Genomic DNA, 15,905 nt, shown 5'->3' with positions numbered 1-15,905 from the left:
AAAATTCTAAATTTTTCGCTGAAATTTTTATTTTATTTTCAAAAAATAGGAATTATTAAAAAAAAAAAATGAATGGTGCTAGGATCGAACCCTAGCCTTCAGCGTGGTAAGCAAGCACGTTACCGCTAGGACAACGCGCTATTACAATAATATAATTTTATTAGTAGTATATATTTTGCAAAAAAATCGTTTCCAAAAATGTAGAATTTTTCAATTTCACTAGATATGTCCTCAATGTTAAAATATTTAGTTTTTAAACAATATTTCTATTGATTAGACATTTACAAAAGAAAAAAATAGGAATTAATTTGAAAAAAAAAAATGAATGGTGCTAGGATCGAACCCTAGCCGCCCGCATGGCAGGCAAGCACGCTGCCAACTAGACAACGCGCTTTTTATAAAATTATAATTTCATTAGTGGTATATCTTTAATATATTGAATAATTTTTTTCATTTAAAATGTCACAAGATGTGGTTTCCTCCTTCCGCTCGTTCTACAGTCGGTTAAATTGCAGTTACAAATAAAAAATACATACAATATAAATACAATAACAATAAAATTCAATAAATAAATACAATAATAAATAAAAAACAAAAAGCATTCCTGCCGCAGAAAATAAAATACACCCCGTGGACTTGATGGACACCCCAGCATTGCGTGTGGCGCCCTCCCTCTCTTGGGGTGCAGTACTGCAATGCCGGTGGGGTCACTCAAACCCCCAGAAGTGAGCCTCTACTGCAGTCAATCCTCTTTGAGGTCTTCTGTCCCTCCATTAGAATGAGATGGAGACAATAAATCGCGTAAAACACTGTCACTAACAATCGTTATGTGGTTTAATCGTAGAATAAAACTGCCACAGGAACTCCACAACTCGTGAAACAATATCTCGATCATTTTTTTTAACAATCTGGATGCTGTGAGGTGCCAACAATGGCTCAATCTCTGTTCGATGCGTTGACAGGTGAGAACGAGAGTTTGACGTTGCTAGGGTTAGATTCGGAAGTCCTCGATGACTTCTTAAATATTCCAATTATCTGAGTGAATTCCAAGTAATTATGGTAATTATCGGTTTCCTAGGGGTGTCCCTGGACAGTTCAGCAGTGCAGTCCCTGCTGGAATCCCAGACTCTCATCACCGAAGTTGAAAATTCAGGTACAAAGACTCCCCAGTATTTTATACAGAGCGAATTGAATCGAAATTCAAACGAAATTTCTCCAGCAATCGAGCAAGATGACGATGACATCTTCCAGTGTGGCAAGTGCAAGTGTCAGTTCACGTCTCTTCACCTGTTTCTCCTCCACAAACGAGAGCACCTGAAGCCCCCTGAGGAGACAGTCGATCTCTCCCAGTATCTGGTGCCGAACAGTGTCGAAACGTCTCCAGAAGACTGCCAACAGTCCCAGTACAATCCTGAGGAGAGTTTCATCCAAACTGACCAGCTGACAGAGCCAATAATTCTCGAGGAAACGGATATGCTCTTCAGCATGGACCAAGAGGGTGCATATCTCACCTCAGACACTGGTTTCGGTGTTCCCATTATTCTGTCAACGGAAAACCTTGAGACCTTCCACCAGAGTGCAACTGATAATCTCCTCAAGGACGAACAAATGCTGACTGATGCCACTTCCCTCAGTAATATCAATCAAATGGAGTCTGAGACTGCCCCAGAGCCACTGGACCAACTCGATCAAAATGAAACACCAGAGGATAATGAGAGTCAAGCCACTTCACCTCAAAACTTCAAGTACAAATGCAATTACTGCAGTAAACAGTTTGCAAAAAAATTCTACTGGCAGCAGCACGAACGTTCGCACACTGGAGAGAAGCCTTATCAGTGTGTTGTTTGTGGTAGAGCTTTTGCACAGAAGTCCAATGTCAAGAAGCACATGTCATCGCACAAAGTCTGGCCCGGTAAATTCATCCTTTCCTCAATAAAAAATCTGCAATGAAAAAATTTTTCAATTGTCTCGTTTTGTTACTTAAAAAAATAATGTTAAATATCAATCATTTTAATTACAGGCACAGCAATTCACTCACTTCCTCCAGAAGCCCCTCCAGATGGAAACATAGACCGAACGTATCACTGTCAATTTTGCAAAGAGATATTCGACTCGTACAAAGCCCTGAAGGCCCACCTGATTGTCTCCCACATGACCCTAAAGGTGTACAAGTGCGTCCAGAGCTCATGCAGCATGATGTTCGCCGAGCTCGACGACTTCCTGGAGCACACACGCAGCCACAAACGCTCCGAGTACAGATGTCACGTGTGCGGTCAGGTATTCAATACCCTGAGTGATCTCGGTCTCCATCAGTACGTTCACTCCGTCCAGAAGCAAAAAACAACAGAGAAGTATTACTGCTGCACCGTCTGCAAGAGTTCGTTCTCGAATTTAGAGGCACTGCAGCATCACACGGAGACGACAACTCACGATTACGCCTGTCCTCACTGCGGCAAGAGTTTTTTAATCGAGAGATTTCTCAGGAGGCACCTGAAGACTCACGTATCATCAGCGAGATTCGCCTGCGAGGACTGTGGCAAGGCTTTTAAGACCGAACAGTACCTGGCGAATCATAAATTAATTCACAGCGAGGAAACGCCTTATATCTGTAGCCAGTGTCCAGCTAGATTCAAGAGGAAGGATCGTCTTGGCAGGCACATGCTCATCCACGACCTCACCAAGAGGCTCAAGTGCCCCTTCAGGGGCTACCTCGGCTGCATGAGCGAATTCTCCAGACCTGATAAACTCAAGAGGCATCTACTCACTCACAGCAATATCAAGAGGTTCAGCTGTGGACACTGCAACAGAAATTTCTCCAGAGCTCAGGCTCTCAAGCATTATGAAATTAGTAAACACAGTCTCAAGTGTGACAGCTGCTCTCATGTAAGATTTTTTAATTACTTAAAAAACATTGTATCTCTCAATTATTCATTTCATTCCGTTGGGAAAATTTTGAGAATTCAATGAATTAATTGAATTTTTTATTTGCGCAGATATTCAAGAGTAAGGACCAACTGGTGACTCACAATTGCGATCAGAATGGAGAGAGCAAAAAGCACACGAGCTCGCAATTACCTAAAAAGGCATCCGGTACTTTCAAACCGCGGAAGCCAACGCCAAAGAGACAATTACCCCAGAAAACAAATCCTGGGATTATTGATAAGGAGAAAATGAAGGCTGACGAGTTGGATAAGAGAATTGTAAGATAAATAATTATAAAAGAGAGGAAAAATTGGAGACGAGAGGCCGATATATTAATTTTATGGTAAATTAAATTTTTTCAGTTATCGCCAGAACCTTCGAGGCTCAGTGACACCGAGGAAGAGTTCAGTGCGAGAGCCCCAAGTGATTTCTCAATCACGAGGGAAATCGGATCAATGGACTCTCTCATTGAATCAGCCTCCCCCGAGCACATCAGATCCAACATCGATTTCCAATCAATACAATCAAATGTCGAATGGACTGAGAAAAATATCACCGCAGATCAATCAAAACAAAAGGATAATAAGCTTTTGAATGAATTCTCATGAGTGAATATTTTCCTCCGTCAAAACTTTTTGATATATTTTTAAAATAGTATTTGATCACTCGTTTTTAGAATCGTAGTCCACAATTGCCATAGCACGTGCAATGAGAGAATTATATCGGTGTTTTAAGTATCATTGACGACGCATTTTTTGTGCCCAATGCATTTTACCAGTTTTTTTTTTTAGATGGACATAGGTATTAATGATTTTGTAGCTTACATATCTGTGATATTTGTATTATATACGTGAACGTAACTTATAAATATTTCTCTAAGAGTCTATCCTGTATTTTTCGTTTCAATCCATTCGCATTGAATTCATTTAGATTATTTTTATTTCCCCTTTAATCGTTGTACAAAGGAAGTTGTTATCAAAAAACCACATCCGCCTGGGATTTCCGAATTCCCAGGGATTCCGTCTGCAATTTACCTAAACGCACTTTTGTGAAATTCAGTTTGAAAATGCCTTCTGGAACGTATCAAGTCTCTCATTGCGAGGAGAATTCGCCCCCGGAGGGGAGAAATCGAAAGAAATTCAGGGATCGGTACTACACGAAATGGACTATTTTATTACTTACATTTGCTGTAGTGGTTCTTCTCATAATCGCTATTTCATGGCCTTTTGATAGATCTTCCAAGGAAAAGAGTGATAACGTCCAGAGTCCAGTGAGTGTCCTCAATAATTAATATAAATATTAAATAGCTGCCCTAAATATTTTTAATTCATCGCAATTAGAATGAACGATATCAAGGATCTCAGAACCCAGCAGCAATTACAACGAGAGCGGATATCGAATTTATTTCATCGACATCTTCAGGAATTGGAGAATCCTCAGATCGATCCGGAAGATATCGAGGATTCACAACAGAAACGGCAGTATCGAGCTCCACTATTAATCCTGAAACAAAAAATAATAATTACACCAGCAGAACTATCGATCCAGGAACTCCTGGTGATATTTTCATGTCTCCAACGATTGAAGACACGTATCAGCCCCTAGAGACTTCAACATCTCCCACAGAGTCTTCTACATCTCCTGCAGTTGTACCTTCGGCGGAATTCGAGTCGACTACAGAATATTATGATGAACAATCGATTACTCCAGGAGGAACGACAATTAGTGAAGAGTTTTATTCATCTACGGAAGCCTCTGAATCTTTCTCAGATTCTTCACAGAGTTCTTCAGGTGCAGACACGACCTCCAGCTCTGCAGATCCATCGACGACTCGAGCCACTAGAGATTTCACCTCATTGAAGAGATTAATAGTGGCGAAGTATTTCGGTAATGATTCGTCAACGACCGAGGATCCCTCCAACGACAACTGGCTGGATGATCTCAACATGAAAACATCTACAGAGGAAACAATAACGGTGAAGGAAGCGGAGACCTCCACAGGATCCACTACTTCCACTCCTGAATACAATAGAGATGTGACTCCTCCTCCTGAAGACTCGAAACCACTGGGTAATTCCACAACTTGCACTGGAAAATGCAGACAGCAATTCAGCAAAATGATGGCCTGGATGAACCACTCGGCAAATCCTTGCGAGGATTTCTATGAATTCGCTTGTGGAGGCCTCGAAGCTGACCCTGAAATGATAATTATAACTCCAGAGGAGAGAGCACTCTCAGTTATCAAAAGTAAATTATCCGTAACGTATTCACCTGGTGGATTTTACTATTCGCTAGCCGAACTTGAATTATCTCTCATGTCGATGATTATTTTTTTCGTTTTTTTAATTCTCTTCTTAGAACAGATGCTGAGGGAGATAACTGAAGGGAGAAGTTCTAGATTCTATAACTATTATCAGAGTTGCGTGGGTTATGGGAAGAATACGACCTTGAGAGGTAAATTAATTAATCATAATTACCTTACGGTTATTAGCAATTCGCGGCGATTAGGTGATTTATTATCCTTTTGCAAATAGGAATTATGCTGGACTCGATAAGACAACTCTCACAGAATGCTATTTCTAACAATTTGTCTGTAACCAGGACTTTGAAGGTCTTTCAATTCCTCTTCGATATCACTACAGCCATCGATGAATCAAACCCCCAGGAGTTGATCCCTAGAATAGGAGCATCACTGCCGAGTATTGCCCTCCAAATCTTCAGAAATGATTCCTGTGATCCTAAAAATATCAGAAGAGTCTCTCTTGATCTCGATGAGATGTACGAAGAATACAAATCCTGCAAAGTCAGTATATTTTATTAATTAACTATTAATTTCGAGTTAATTTCAATTTTAATCTCCTTTCTTTGTACAGAATAATACAAACGAGCTGTTAGATGCGATAACTGAAATATTCGGTACAGAATTTCCCCTCGACTTCTTCAGAACGCTCTTATCAGTAACAACAAAAATTATCACAAAATTTTTTCGCACTAAAAACATCATTCAACATTCTTTCTAAATAGTCATTATTTTTTATAGGATTTTCCATCAGAGAGTGAAATTCGGGAAGCGTACAGATCGAAAAATTACACGTTAATAGCACTCAGCGATCTCCAGAAACAATCTACATTAGTGAGTCTTAACTCTGATTTTTCTTGTCATTAAAAAATAGAAAACAAAAAAGTCTTATCACAATTTTCACCTACAAGCTATTCCTTGCCATTTGAATAGATATCTTGGGGGGAATTATTGTTGGACTTGACTGGAGTACGTGCCAACAACGACACAAAGCTACAAATTTACTTTAAAGATAATTTATTTCGCGCATTGAGGAGAATCGACGACCACAATCAACGTCACCCATCGCATCTCCTTAAATTTATAATTGCTTTCAACGCTGGTAATATCTACAACGAGGTAGATCGTTTAATCCAGAGCTAATTAAAAGCATTATTCATCATAAATTTCTATTTTCAAAGTTGCAACCGGTTTTGCCGAGAGATTTGGAGAGCAAGTGTTTGAAAATCACCGCCAACTGGTGGCTATCAGAAGATGCGTCCTATCTCTACATGTCATCTTTCACATATGACGAATTGAATACTATCAAGTCGAAGGTAAAGTAAACGCTAAGTGAATATTGAATTGATTATTTCATTGACGGAATAGGTTGCAGACATTTTTAAACAACTGAAGCAAACTCTCACGTCAAAATTGGAGACTATATACTGGGCCTCGCCAGAGGGTCGAGATGCTTTGATAAAAAAATTAAATGATATTCAAATTTCCATGCCCGAGGCTTCTTACTTTGAGCAAAAGGAAAATGAAGTTTACCCTAACTTCATACAGTACTTCTTCACAAAGCGACCAGAAAATATAAGTGATTTAAATAAAACCCCTGGTAATCCGCAAATTCTGAAATACTAGTGAGTGATAATTTTTTTTTGAATTGAGAAATAAACTGAGATAATTCGATAATTTGAAATAAACTAATCAACTGTGAGATAATGAATAAAAATGATAATTTACAGCTGGACACACTTAGCAAAAGCTTTTCAACCACTTCCACGGTCTCTCCACTCCCGCAATTTAATTCTCGTCCCTCTAGGTGCTGTGGAATCATTACGATTCACAAAGACCAATGAGAAATACGATTACATGACACTGGCGAGTGTCGGCAATCTCCTGGCGCACGAGATTGCAAGTTATTTCGACGTCATTGGTAAAGTATCATTAAAAGCTAATGACTATTATCGCTAGAGATAGCCTAAGTACGTTAAAAACGTAAAAGTTGTCTCGAAACAATAAAAATCATGAAAATCGAAATGATACATACGAAAATGTATGTATAAATCATTGAGCGTATGTGTAACAGATTAAATAATTGATGATTCGATTCATTTGGTTTAGGTATTCAGTACTGGGATAAAAGTCGTGGCTCTCCCTTCCCTTCCCTCAAACACGATGATTTCACACGTAGTAATTATGAAAACTATATTAAATGTCAGAGAGACGAGATCTTTAAATATTCAACTGAAATTGTAATCCCTGCGACTAATCAGCTCGTTAAATTAATGGTATCTCTTCATTTACAGTTTCTATTAATGATTAAGTCAGATTCAATCATTCCCTACTGATATTTCTTTTTAAAACAGATCCCTCCACACACATTAAACGAGAGACTCTCTGATGCTGCAGGTGTGAGACTAGCTCACGACACTTTCCACAGACTAGCTGCGCAAAAATCAACCCCCTGGCTAGACTTCAATAACGACCAGCTTTTCTACATCGCATACGCTCAGGTAACTCTCGAATATTTCCCTACAGCTAATTTTCGTAATGCAACAATTGTCACATTCTGCACAATTTTTATTTCTCTTAAAAATCTATAAAAATTGTGCAGAATTGCATTTGCATTTGTTCAATGGCGAACTTGCATAGACCAGTGGGAAAATTAACTATTAAAATGAGTCGTATAGACTTTTAAAATTCTCTGAAACTTTGAATGGGAGAAATTTGTTGGGAAAATATAGACTCGAGGTGAAACAGTGAGAAACAATCATGCAAGCTTTCAATTGAACATTTCTCTTCTGTCATAATCTTTGAATTTCTATAAATTAATTTACAGACACACTGTACAAAGGCACCACTCACTGCTTCGTCCATCTCATTGCATGAGAATCCCGAATTACCGAGTAGACTGCGAGTTTATGCAGCTGGAATAAGCGACAGGAGAATTGGAAGAGCCTTCGAGTGTCCAGAGGGTTCTAAACTATCTCCAGATTTTTCCTGTGGAGCTTTTCCCTACATCGAGGATCCCATCCCTGCAGCTTAATCTCCATTGTAATATTTATGACTCGCACCTGAAGACCTTCAACCTGACAAACTATTCCTAATTTCACAGCGTTTTATTCTCTCTTTTGTCCTATGGCAATTTCATCAGGATATTCACCACCTTTGGAGCTATCAATGATCAGATGGCACGACTAGAATGTTCCGATGAGTTTGATAGTGAAATGCGATTACACTCCCTTTTTTCCTGAGCTAGAAGCCTCCACAGAGCTGTCTTCAGCGATATCCAATTGCCCTGGAATTTTAAAAATCTCGTTTGTTAAAGGAAGTGTCGACTCTTTCGAATAATGATAAAGCAAACCAAATATTACGAATTTAAGGAAAAATTCATCTTGAATTTAATGATTTTTCCTTCTGTATCAGATAAAAAACTGTCAAACAGGTAAGAAAATTAAATTCCTAAACCTCTTTGAAGGCTTCCTATCACCAAGTGTAATCAGCAAAGCGTCAATAAAAATTCACGCTATCAACAATGAATTTCCTGTTATTACTGAAACATACCATCACACGCAGCTGTTTCGACTCGACACTTGTCCTGTTGGGTCGGCGGGTTAAGCTTTTCCGTCTGTAAGTGAAATATTGGCATGCACAGAGCACACAAAAAAAATGTTAGTTCCAAAAAATGAAAATAATCCAAAGAAAACTGATCCAGTGGGAAGTGTTAAACGTCGATGACTCATTCACAAAAAAAGGACTCATAATTCATCTAGTTTCCGTCCTTCACCACTCGATTCAATCGAAAAAAAAACCCGACATCAAACAAAACTCAACCAAAAATTAATTCAACTCAAACTTGAATGAAATAAAATATTATCCTATGGAATAAACCGTTGAGTTCATGTTTCATGACCAGTTATTGATAATTTAATTGAACTCAGCCTGGTTAAAGGATACCTCGAAGTATTTATGCCAGAGAACGCAACCGTAGACACACAGGACTGATATTAATGACTGACAGAGCAACCAGACGATGATGTTGACAGCCTGAGTCCTCTCAAAGAGCTCAGCACCATGTCTTATGCAGAGTAGCGCCTCAGTGACCATTATTGCACCATAGACCCAACACTGGGTACCAACTCGACTGCATGTAGGGTCTGTGACGTACATATAATATTGTCTGCAAAAACACCAACCGATTCAGGCTAAGAACATGAAGTAATTACCCACCACTGATTTTCAATCTACTCCACAAGAGCTGAATAAAATATTTCAATTGATTTCCACCTAAAGCAACATAAATTCCATTCATTTTCGCTCTAGAAATGAAAATAAATTAATAATGAAGGAAAGGAATGTGAAATGAATTTTTGTTGAATCAATTTTGGAATAAAAAAAATATTAATTAACGAATTAATTAGATCGACAGTTGAATTACCTGACTGAAGGCGCTACGATGACCCCAACGAGGAATAATCTCGAGATGACAAAGGGATGCGACGGTGGAAATTCATAAACGTGTTTAAGAAAAAACGTGTTCAACTCAGAGACCTGCCAGAAAATAACTAGTTGGCACAATGCAACAAAACGCATATACGTGCATGTTGGATCGAGCCATCTGGTAGATGTCCAGCTTGCCGGTGTGAATTGTAGTACAGCACGTTTTAACTTGCCAGTTGTACTCTCGATGTCCCTTATACTGACCCACTTGTACTCACGCATCTCGAGAATCGAGCAGATCTTCAAACCCACCCAAATACCTGTGAAAATGAATACCGATTAAAAATATTCTCATTGGATATTTACTCCCAACAATTAATTAATTCAATTCAATTAAAATAAAAATTACCAAGAGCATTGCAGACAAGAACGTCCAATATCACAGCATCCCACCAGCACTCGACAAAATTCGGCAGTAAATGTGCGAAGGCCATTTCTGTGAGTTCCCACATGATGCTAGTAGCCCATAATAATCCCAAATGTCTGATAAGTACAGCTTTAAACGTCCACCCAAGGAAATGAGCCACAGCAAAAATATCCAAGTGATTCCAGATCTTCTCCACATTAATATCAGAACAGTTGACCCCATACTCTTTATCCATATCAATGCGAAAAGTCGACAGCTTCGGATCGACCCAAACGAGAATTTTTCTCACTGTTTCGTAGCTCTGGAAGAGCATGAAGAGTAGCATCATGAGGTAGAGGACACTGCAACCAAATACTATCCTCCAGACTGCTGGATGGGGACGTGTAAACGGGCCATTTGGAAATGTCAACACCGATATTATCAGGAAGAAGAATATAACGCAGTGAATTCCTGCCCATATGTTGTCATTCTCGTTGGTGATGTCTCTGACAAATGCAAAATAAATAACAGCACCGATGGAAATTAGGAGGAGAGTGATTGTGTGAGGTGTGTAGAAAAATTCAATCGAGATGTCATCAACTGGTCTCTCATTTATATTAGGAAAACTGTCTGTTTCAGTGCGCAATTGGTGTCCCTCACTCTTTTCAATGTTGCTCACACTTTTTTCATCATTGTCATCCTTTTTCATTCTTCTCTGTCGTAATGAACCCGTGGGTTCATTGTTGATCGCCATTTCGAGGTCAATCTTCGATATTCTCTTGATATTTCACTCGATTTTTTATTTAACCTCACCTCACACCTCCTGGGGGACTGGGGGTGGATTTTCTGATGAATTTTCCACGTCTTTCACTCAGGAAAAGGTCAAGGGGACTTTGAGAGTCTTCTGGGCTGCGTTCTCAGCCCCTTTAATTTAATTAGCAATCCGGGGATGGATTTGGGGTTTCGATTCAATAAAATTTTTGGCTATGTCCCTCGGGTTGTGTGTCGTTAACAGTTTTGAAACATTGAAATTAAAATTTATGGCTTCTCCTCGGTTTATCGTAATCGCGAATTAATCTGTTATGGTTTTCCTCATTTTTGTTACACAAGACTAGATTTTGTGGGATTTTTGGGGTTAGGCGGAAGTTCTCGACTTTGAATCGACCAATCAGGGACTAGTGAATCAGATGATCGAGAAAAGGATGGAGATACCTCTTACAATTCTCTCTTTCTGATAATAAAATTACAAAAAAGGAGTTACCACTTGGTATCGAGAGAAAGAATAATTGTAACTAAAAAAATTAGCAAATATTCTGCTCTCATTTAATTTTCAGAAAAAAAATTGGATATTCTGAAATTTTAGGGGATTCCCAGAATTTTGAAAATACGCGGAATAATGGAGAATGGTCCGCATTTTTGGGGGATGGAAATTTTGAAAATTGAATTATAAAAATTGATTGAAGAGGATTTCGAGAGCATAGAATTCTGGGAATGAGATAAAAAAAAATTCTACGAACAGGACGCGACACGGAGAAACTGGCGGCGTGTGTGTGAAAACGTTTCGATATTCAAAATGCTCCAATCACCTGTGAATTCTCATTGTGTCAGCCAATCCTGTGTCTTCCCGCTCCCCCAGATGTGAAAACCCAGGCCTCTAGTCAGTTCCTTGTGTTCATCTTCTCACTTGGATACCGACGCCAGAATAAAAGCCGTCAGCAAACACCACCGGAGGTCCAGACAGCTCCCAACATTTTCTGTCGAATAATTCAATCAAAAATACAACCACCAGGAGAAATTCCAGTCCACCTCTAATACCTCAGTCTCTACTAATTCAGGTATGTTGAAAAAATTATTTTATAATTTTATAATAAACCTACGCAAATAGTTTCTCCCTGTTGACATTCTAAATATTATATTCATCTGCACCGAATTAATTTCAAAAATAAAATATCCTATCAGTCCATTGAATTCAAATCGTCTTGACAGATTCTTGAGTTTTCAAATGTTGTTATTAAAATTATATTCGCTATTAAAATTAACGAATGACAGAAAAATTCAGGGTTTATTTGTATATTTTTCTGTAAATTATTAATACTGATTTTCGCAAACAAATGAAATTGATAAATTTTTAATGATGCTTCGGAATTATTTTTGATGTAGATATCGACAGATTGTAATCATTTAGAAAATATCTGAGACATGAAATATAATTGATTATTCTCATATCAGGGCCCACTCGTTCGTTCTAACAAAGAGGCGAGTGCACCTGGCCCCTTCTGACAGTAAATTCCCATTCCCAGAAAGGAAAGAGAGAGGATAAAGACTATTTTTGAATGAAAGAAGTATTTTTTTTATCATTTCGATTTGTTGTTTTCCCTTGGGCCTTGAGGGATATCGATGAGTCAATGACTTCGAGGTCTAACTCATCGATTCGATTGTTGATTTTTATTTGCTCCCCTTTGTTTCCATCGATTCTCCGTTCGTAATCGAACGGCTGTCGTCTGCCTTTGTTTTCTGGTAGGCAATTCTTTTTCTTTTTTTAATGTTTGCGTTTGACGTGGGTTTTACAGACAAGGGGTAAAGATGACAACCACTGCTGAGACGCCTGTCATGAATGAATGTGAGTATTTTAATTACTGCACTAATTGCATTTCAGGTGTTCAATGCGAGAATTAATTCATTGATACATTTTTTTAATCTTGGGTGCAGGAGATTATTTTTTCAATTAGTTAATGGATTTCGGGGATTTTTAAAAAGTGAAGTGCAGAGTAAATTCATCAGAAAAATTATAAAATCGATGGATCGGACTCGACACAATGGAAAGGTGTGTCATGCTCAGGGATCCTTAACGAAATATAGTCTTTTAAATTCGTGGAGTGACGGAAGTATTAAGGTTCATTGACTAAAACAAATTTCCCTCTTCGGTTATTGTTATTAGGGACCATGTGCCTTGTCTTTCGACTCTCCCCTGCATCCGGTGGTTGGAGAACAAATTGGGGGTTCGAAATTGGGAGATTTCATTGGACAATCATTTTTACATCAGCCCAACAGACTTCCGCCCGAATTACCACTCTTTTTCCCTAATTATTACGAATAATTCATAAAAAAAAACCGCATTACGCATAAAAAATTGCAAAAAGTAATAAAATCTCACAGTAAACCCTTGATTTCCCTTGAATCCAAAGGAGATATCAAAATTTCTGTAATAACCTTTTCTCTGGCTTTCAATTAGCTCTAGAAAAAAGGTAATAACAAAAATTTTGGTGGTATTCCTAAATTCGGAGATATTCCCCGAAAACTAGTCGACCTGGAGTGACTGGAGAATATAGTCTGGAATAGATTCTCGTTTAGAGTTGATAGAAGAAGGATTGCTGTTTCTTGCAATTCGATTTCCTCCCCCGTTTCTCTGACAGAGAGAAAAAAAATGTCATGCTGTTTTATGCACTGAACGACAACGTAAAAAGGATCAGGGGTCATAGCCCTCTCTGTCCTCGAGGTCCAAGTATTCCGCACATATAAACCAGATAGTGAACTTTGAGGTGGCAACTGCAGGGTCCTCTCCACTGCAGTCGCCAAACTCAGTGGTTCTCACCGAGAATATATATATTTTTTTCGGCAATTCTCCATCGATCGATTCCGAGAGATACCTTTCGATTAATTTACCCCGCACCGAGTGCCCCGTAATTAGGCACCACCAACTAGGGCACTTCCTCAGCTAAAAGTACTTTCAGAGAATTGAGTTTCGATTTGCTCACGAAAAAGTGAATATTCCACTCGAGAGATACCAGAAGTAATTATCACAATTCCATCGAAAACCCGAAGCCCAAAATTTGGAGAATATTTACAAAAATTCTTGATCTTATAAAAATTGAATTCTAATAGAATGAATCAATGTTGGGATTGATTAATTAATTGTATTAAAGTAAATTGATTGTTGGTAATAATTTATTTATTTGTCAAATTAGCTTTTGGGGTGGTTCATATGAAATTGTGAGTTTTTGGTGAAGTCTTGTTGAATTTATCATTCAGAATTTGACTTAAATTTATGCTCACGACTTGACTAACCGAGGTCCACAGTGCGTGGGGTAACTTGATTCTCGTCAAACCATATTCGTAAGAATGAGTATCAGTGTCGAGTTGAGACGAAGGTTTCCCTCGAGAGAAATCCCGATGAATCCCCATGATTAATTGATGGCGAGTTATGATAATAAAGAATGTCAGGGCGTTGGAAACCTCGGGGAACTAGTTCATTCTCCCAAAGGAGTCAATCTTGAATTATTCACATTTTCTATTATAAATAAACCATCGGGTGAGTGGAATTGATGAGAGCGGAATAAAGCTGTTGGTTAATGGGGTGAAACCGTTGAATTTCTATTTATTCACGGGACAAGATTCCTTCTGCATGGAGAAAAAGGAATTGTCATTCCACTTTTAACCATCGAGTTTCACATATTTTAATGGAAAAGAAAATTCACTGCTCGAGTTATCCGCTGTCACTTTTGTCACTCTTGTCACTTTTGTCATGACCATTGTACCCTTTACGGATATTTTATTAATATAACTTTCGTATTCCATTCTAACTTCCAGGAATTTATCCAGAGGAAATCCTCACGTCGAGATACTTCATCGATTTCTTTCAGAAATAAATCCCGAGAATAATTCATCCACGAGATTCGATTGAATATCCAGATGAGATCAATATGACAGTCAGTGAGTCGAAGCCCTTCAATCCCCTCTCAAACCTTTTCTCCCTAGTGTAATTCTAGGTAGCGATTTCTCCGGAAATAATTCCCCCCAAGATAGCACAGGGGATAAGGAGTAATCCCAGAGGCCAATGAAGGCCCAGGATTAGTCGGAGGTGTTGTGTCGACATTTTATCCCGCGTTAATTATTCATCCGGTGCTTTCTTGTCCAGAGGGGAAAAGCTACACCTGCGGCTCGACAATCCAAATATTTTCCCAGAACTTTTCGCAAAATTTTCTGACCTGTCACTCCATTCAGAAATTATTTTCTTCATAAATCAGTGGACAGTCGATCAATTTAAATCATTCATTGATTTTTCGATAGAATTGTTTATCGACTGGAAATTTTGTAATTTTGAAAATTCTGAGAGAAATTATCTCTGGATTCGGGGAAGAGGCTGCACACGTGAGAACCGGTAAAAAATTCCGGTATAGAACTAGGGGTAGGTTTGGTAGTGGTGTAACGAGGGTGACGAGGGGGTGGATATTGAGCGACGCCCGGCGTCGTGGCGCAACCGTTGGATCAGTCACCCTCTAGCCACCGCCCCAGGAACATCAGTTTTTTTAAAGCTCATCCCGATATACTACCGGAAAGTTTCCCACAAATTAAAAAAATTAAAAATCCCATTCCTTTGAGACTAATTTCTTTTATTTGATTACTTGGTATCGAGGAAAATGTTGATCGATCTCGTCCGTGAATCCGTGTTGCAGTGCTTCTGTCACAGCTGCAAACCACCCCTGAGTGTCGTAGGTGAGTTATAAATGGGGTGGAAATTTATTATCATCACCCGGCTTCATTTCACGGTTTATTAGTTGCTCGTTGATTTAATGGGGGGTAATTAGTCACTGAGTCGCGGAGCTGAGGGAAAATTCAGAGATCAATCATGACCCGTCATGTCGAGTTCTTCGATAGTTTTTTTTTTTTTAAGATGAGAAAAATCGGGGATTAATTGGATTACGACCAGCGGGAAATTTGGTGGTACTTTTAAGGGACATTTTGCACGAAAATTCTGTCCTTGGGGTAAATCCCAGGGCCGTTTACACGCGACCATATTTTTACCCGCAGTACCCGGCAACTCACCCCCTGATCGATACACGTACGTTCAGG

General features: G+C 38.8%; 4 protein-coding genes across 10 annotated transcripts in view; 3 read left to right on the top strand and 1 right to left on the bottom strand.

The window, feature by feature from the left end:
• Nucleotides 1–697: 697 nt before the first annotated feature.
• Nucleotides 698–3,815, top strand: LOC105264162 (zinc finger protein 341-like). 2 transcript variants are annotated; one of them, XM_011300834.1, is made up of 6 exons: nt 698–962; nt 1,079–1,153; nt 1,220–1,912; nt 2,021–2,883; nt 2,994–3,200; nt 3,285–3,813. In XM_011300834.1, the coding sequence occupies exons 1-6, from the start codon at nt 932–934 to the stop codon at nt 3,528–3,530; spliced, it is 2,115 nt and encodes a 704-aa protein (XP_011299136.1). In that variant the 5' UTR covers nt 698–931; the 3' UTR covers nt 3,531–3,813. The 2 variants fall into 2 exon arrangements, with proteins under 2 accessions (XP_011299136.1, XP_011299135.1); XM_011300833.1 differs by having other exon boundaries at nt 1,079–1,912; nt 3,285–3,815.
• Nucleotides 3,816–3,904: 89 nt separating this feature from the next.
• LOC105264163 (endothelin-converting enzyme-like 1) lies at nt 3,905–8,276 on the top strand. Of its 2 annotated transcripts, XM_011300836.1 has the most exons (14): nt 3,905–4,071; nt 4,156–4,192; nt 4,263–5,169; nt 5,281–5,376; nt 5,457–5,725; nt 5,796–5,879; nt 5,963–6,055; nt 6,155–6,340; nt 6,403–6,537; nt 6,590–6,846; nt 6,952–7,142; nt 7,331–7,497; nt 7,576–7,722; nt 8,049–8,276. In XM_011300836.1, exons 1-14 carry the CDS (start codon nt 3,989–3,991, stop codon nt 8,253–8,255), a joined length of 2,859 nt encoding a protein of 952 aa, XP_011299138.1. In that variant the 5' UTR covers nt 3,905–3,988; the 3' UTR covers nt 8,256–8,276. The 2 variants fall into 2 exon arrangements, with proteins under 2 accessions (XP_011299138.1, XP_011299137.1); XM_011300835.1 differs by having other exon boundaries at nt 3,905–4,192.
• Nucleotides 8,277–8,383: 107 nt separating this feature from the next.
• Nucleotides 8,384–11,729, bottom strand: l(3)77CDf (phosphatidylserine synthase 1 homolog l(3)77CDf). 3 transcript variants are annotated; one of them, XM_011300840.1, is made up of 6 exons: nt 11,642–11,729; nt 10,059–10,561; nt 9,648–9,969; nt 9,167–9,389; nt 8,774–8,837; nt 8,386–8,507 (listed from the first exon to the last, which is right to left on the bottom strand). In XM_011300840.1, the coding sequence occupies exons 1-6, from the start codon at nt 11,653–11,655 to the stop codon at nt 8,443–8,445; spliced, it is 1,191 nt and encodes a 396-aa protein (XP_011299142.1). In that variant the 5' UTR covers nt 11,656–11,729; the 3' UTR covers nt 8,386–8,442. The 3 variants fall into 3 exon arrangements, with proteins under 3 accessions (XP_011299141.1, XP_011299142.1, XP_011299140.1); XM_011300838.1 differs by lacking the exon at nt 11,642–11,729 and having other exon boundaries at nt 10,059–11,238; XM_011300839.1 differs by lacking the exons at nt 8,774–8,837; nt 11,642–11,729 and having other exon boundaries at nt 8,384–8,507; nt 10,059–11,238.
• Nucleotides 11,730–11,745: 16 nt separating this feature from the next.
• Nucleotides 11,746–15,905, top strand: part of stai (stathmin) — an 8,737-nt gene continuing 4,577 nt past the window's right edge. For 2 of the 3 annotated variants that reach the window (XM_011300832.1, XM_011300830.1), the window contains exon 1: nt 15,336–15,548. In XM_011300832.1, coding sequence (XP_011299134.1) covers nt 15,473–15,548 — 76 coding nt within the window. In that variant the 5' untranslated portion in view covers nt 15,336–15,472. Of the gene's footprint in view, nt 11,891–12,625; nt 12,676–15,335; nt 15,549–15,905 lie in introns of those variants that run through there. The other variant, XM_011300831.1, reaches the window with a different exon arrangement.

Source organism: Fopius arisanus, unplaced genomic scaffold, assembly GCF_000806365.1.
Source record: "Fopius arisanus strain USDA-PBARC FA_bdor unplaced genomic scaffold, ASM80636v1 scaffold00019, whole genome shotgun sequence".
In the NCBI taxonomy this organism is placed as follows: Eukaryota; Metazoa; Arthropoda; class Insecta; order Hymenoptera; family Braconidae; genus Fopius; species Fopius arisanus.
The sequence above is the reverse complement of the archived record's forward strand: the minus strand, read 5'-3'. Positions and strand labels throughout refer to the sequence as shown.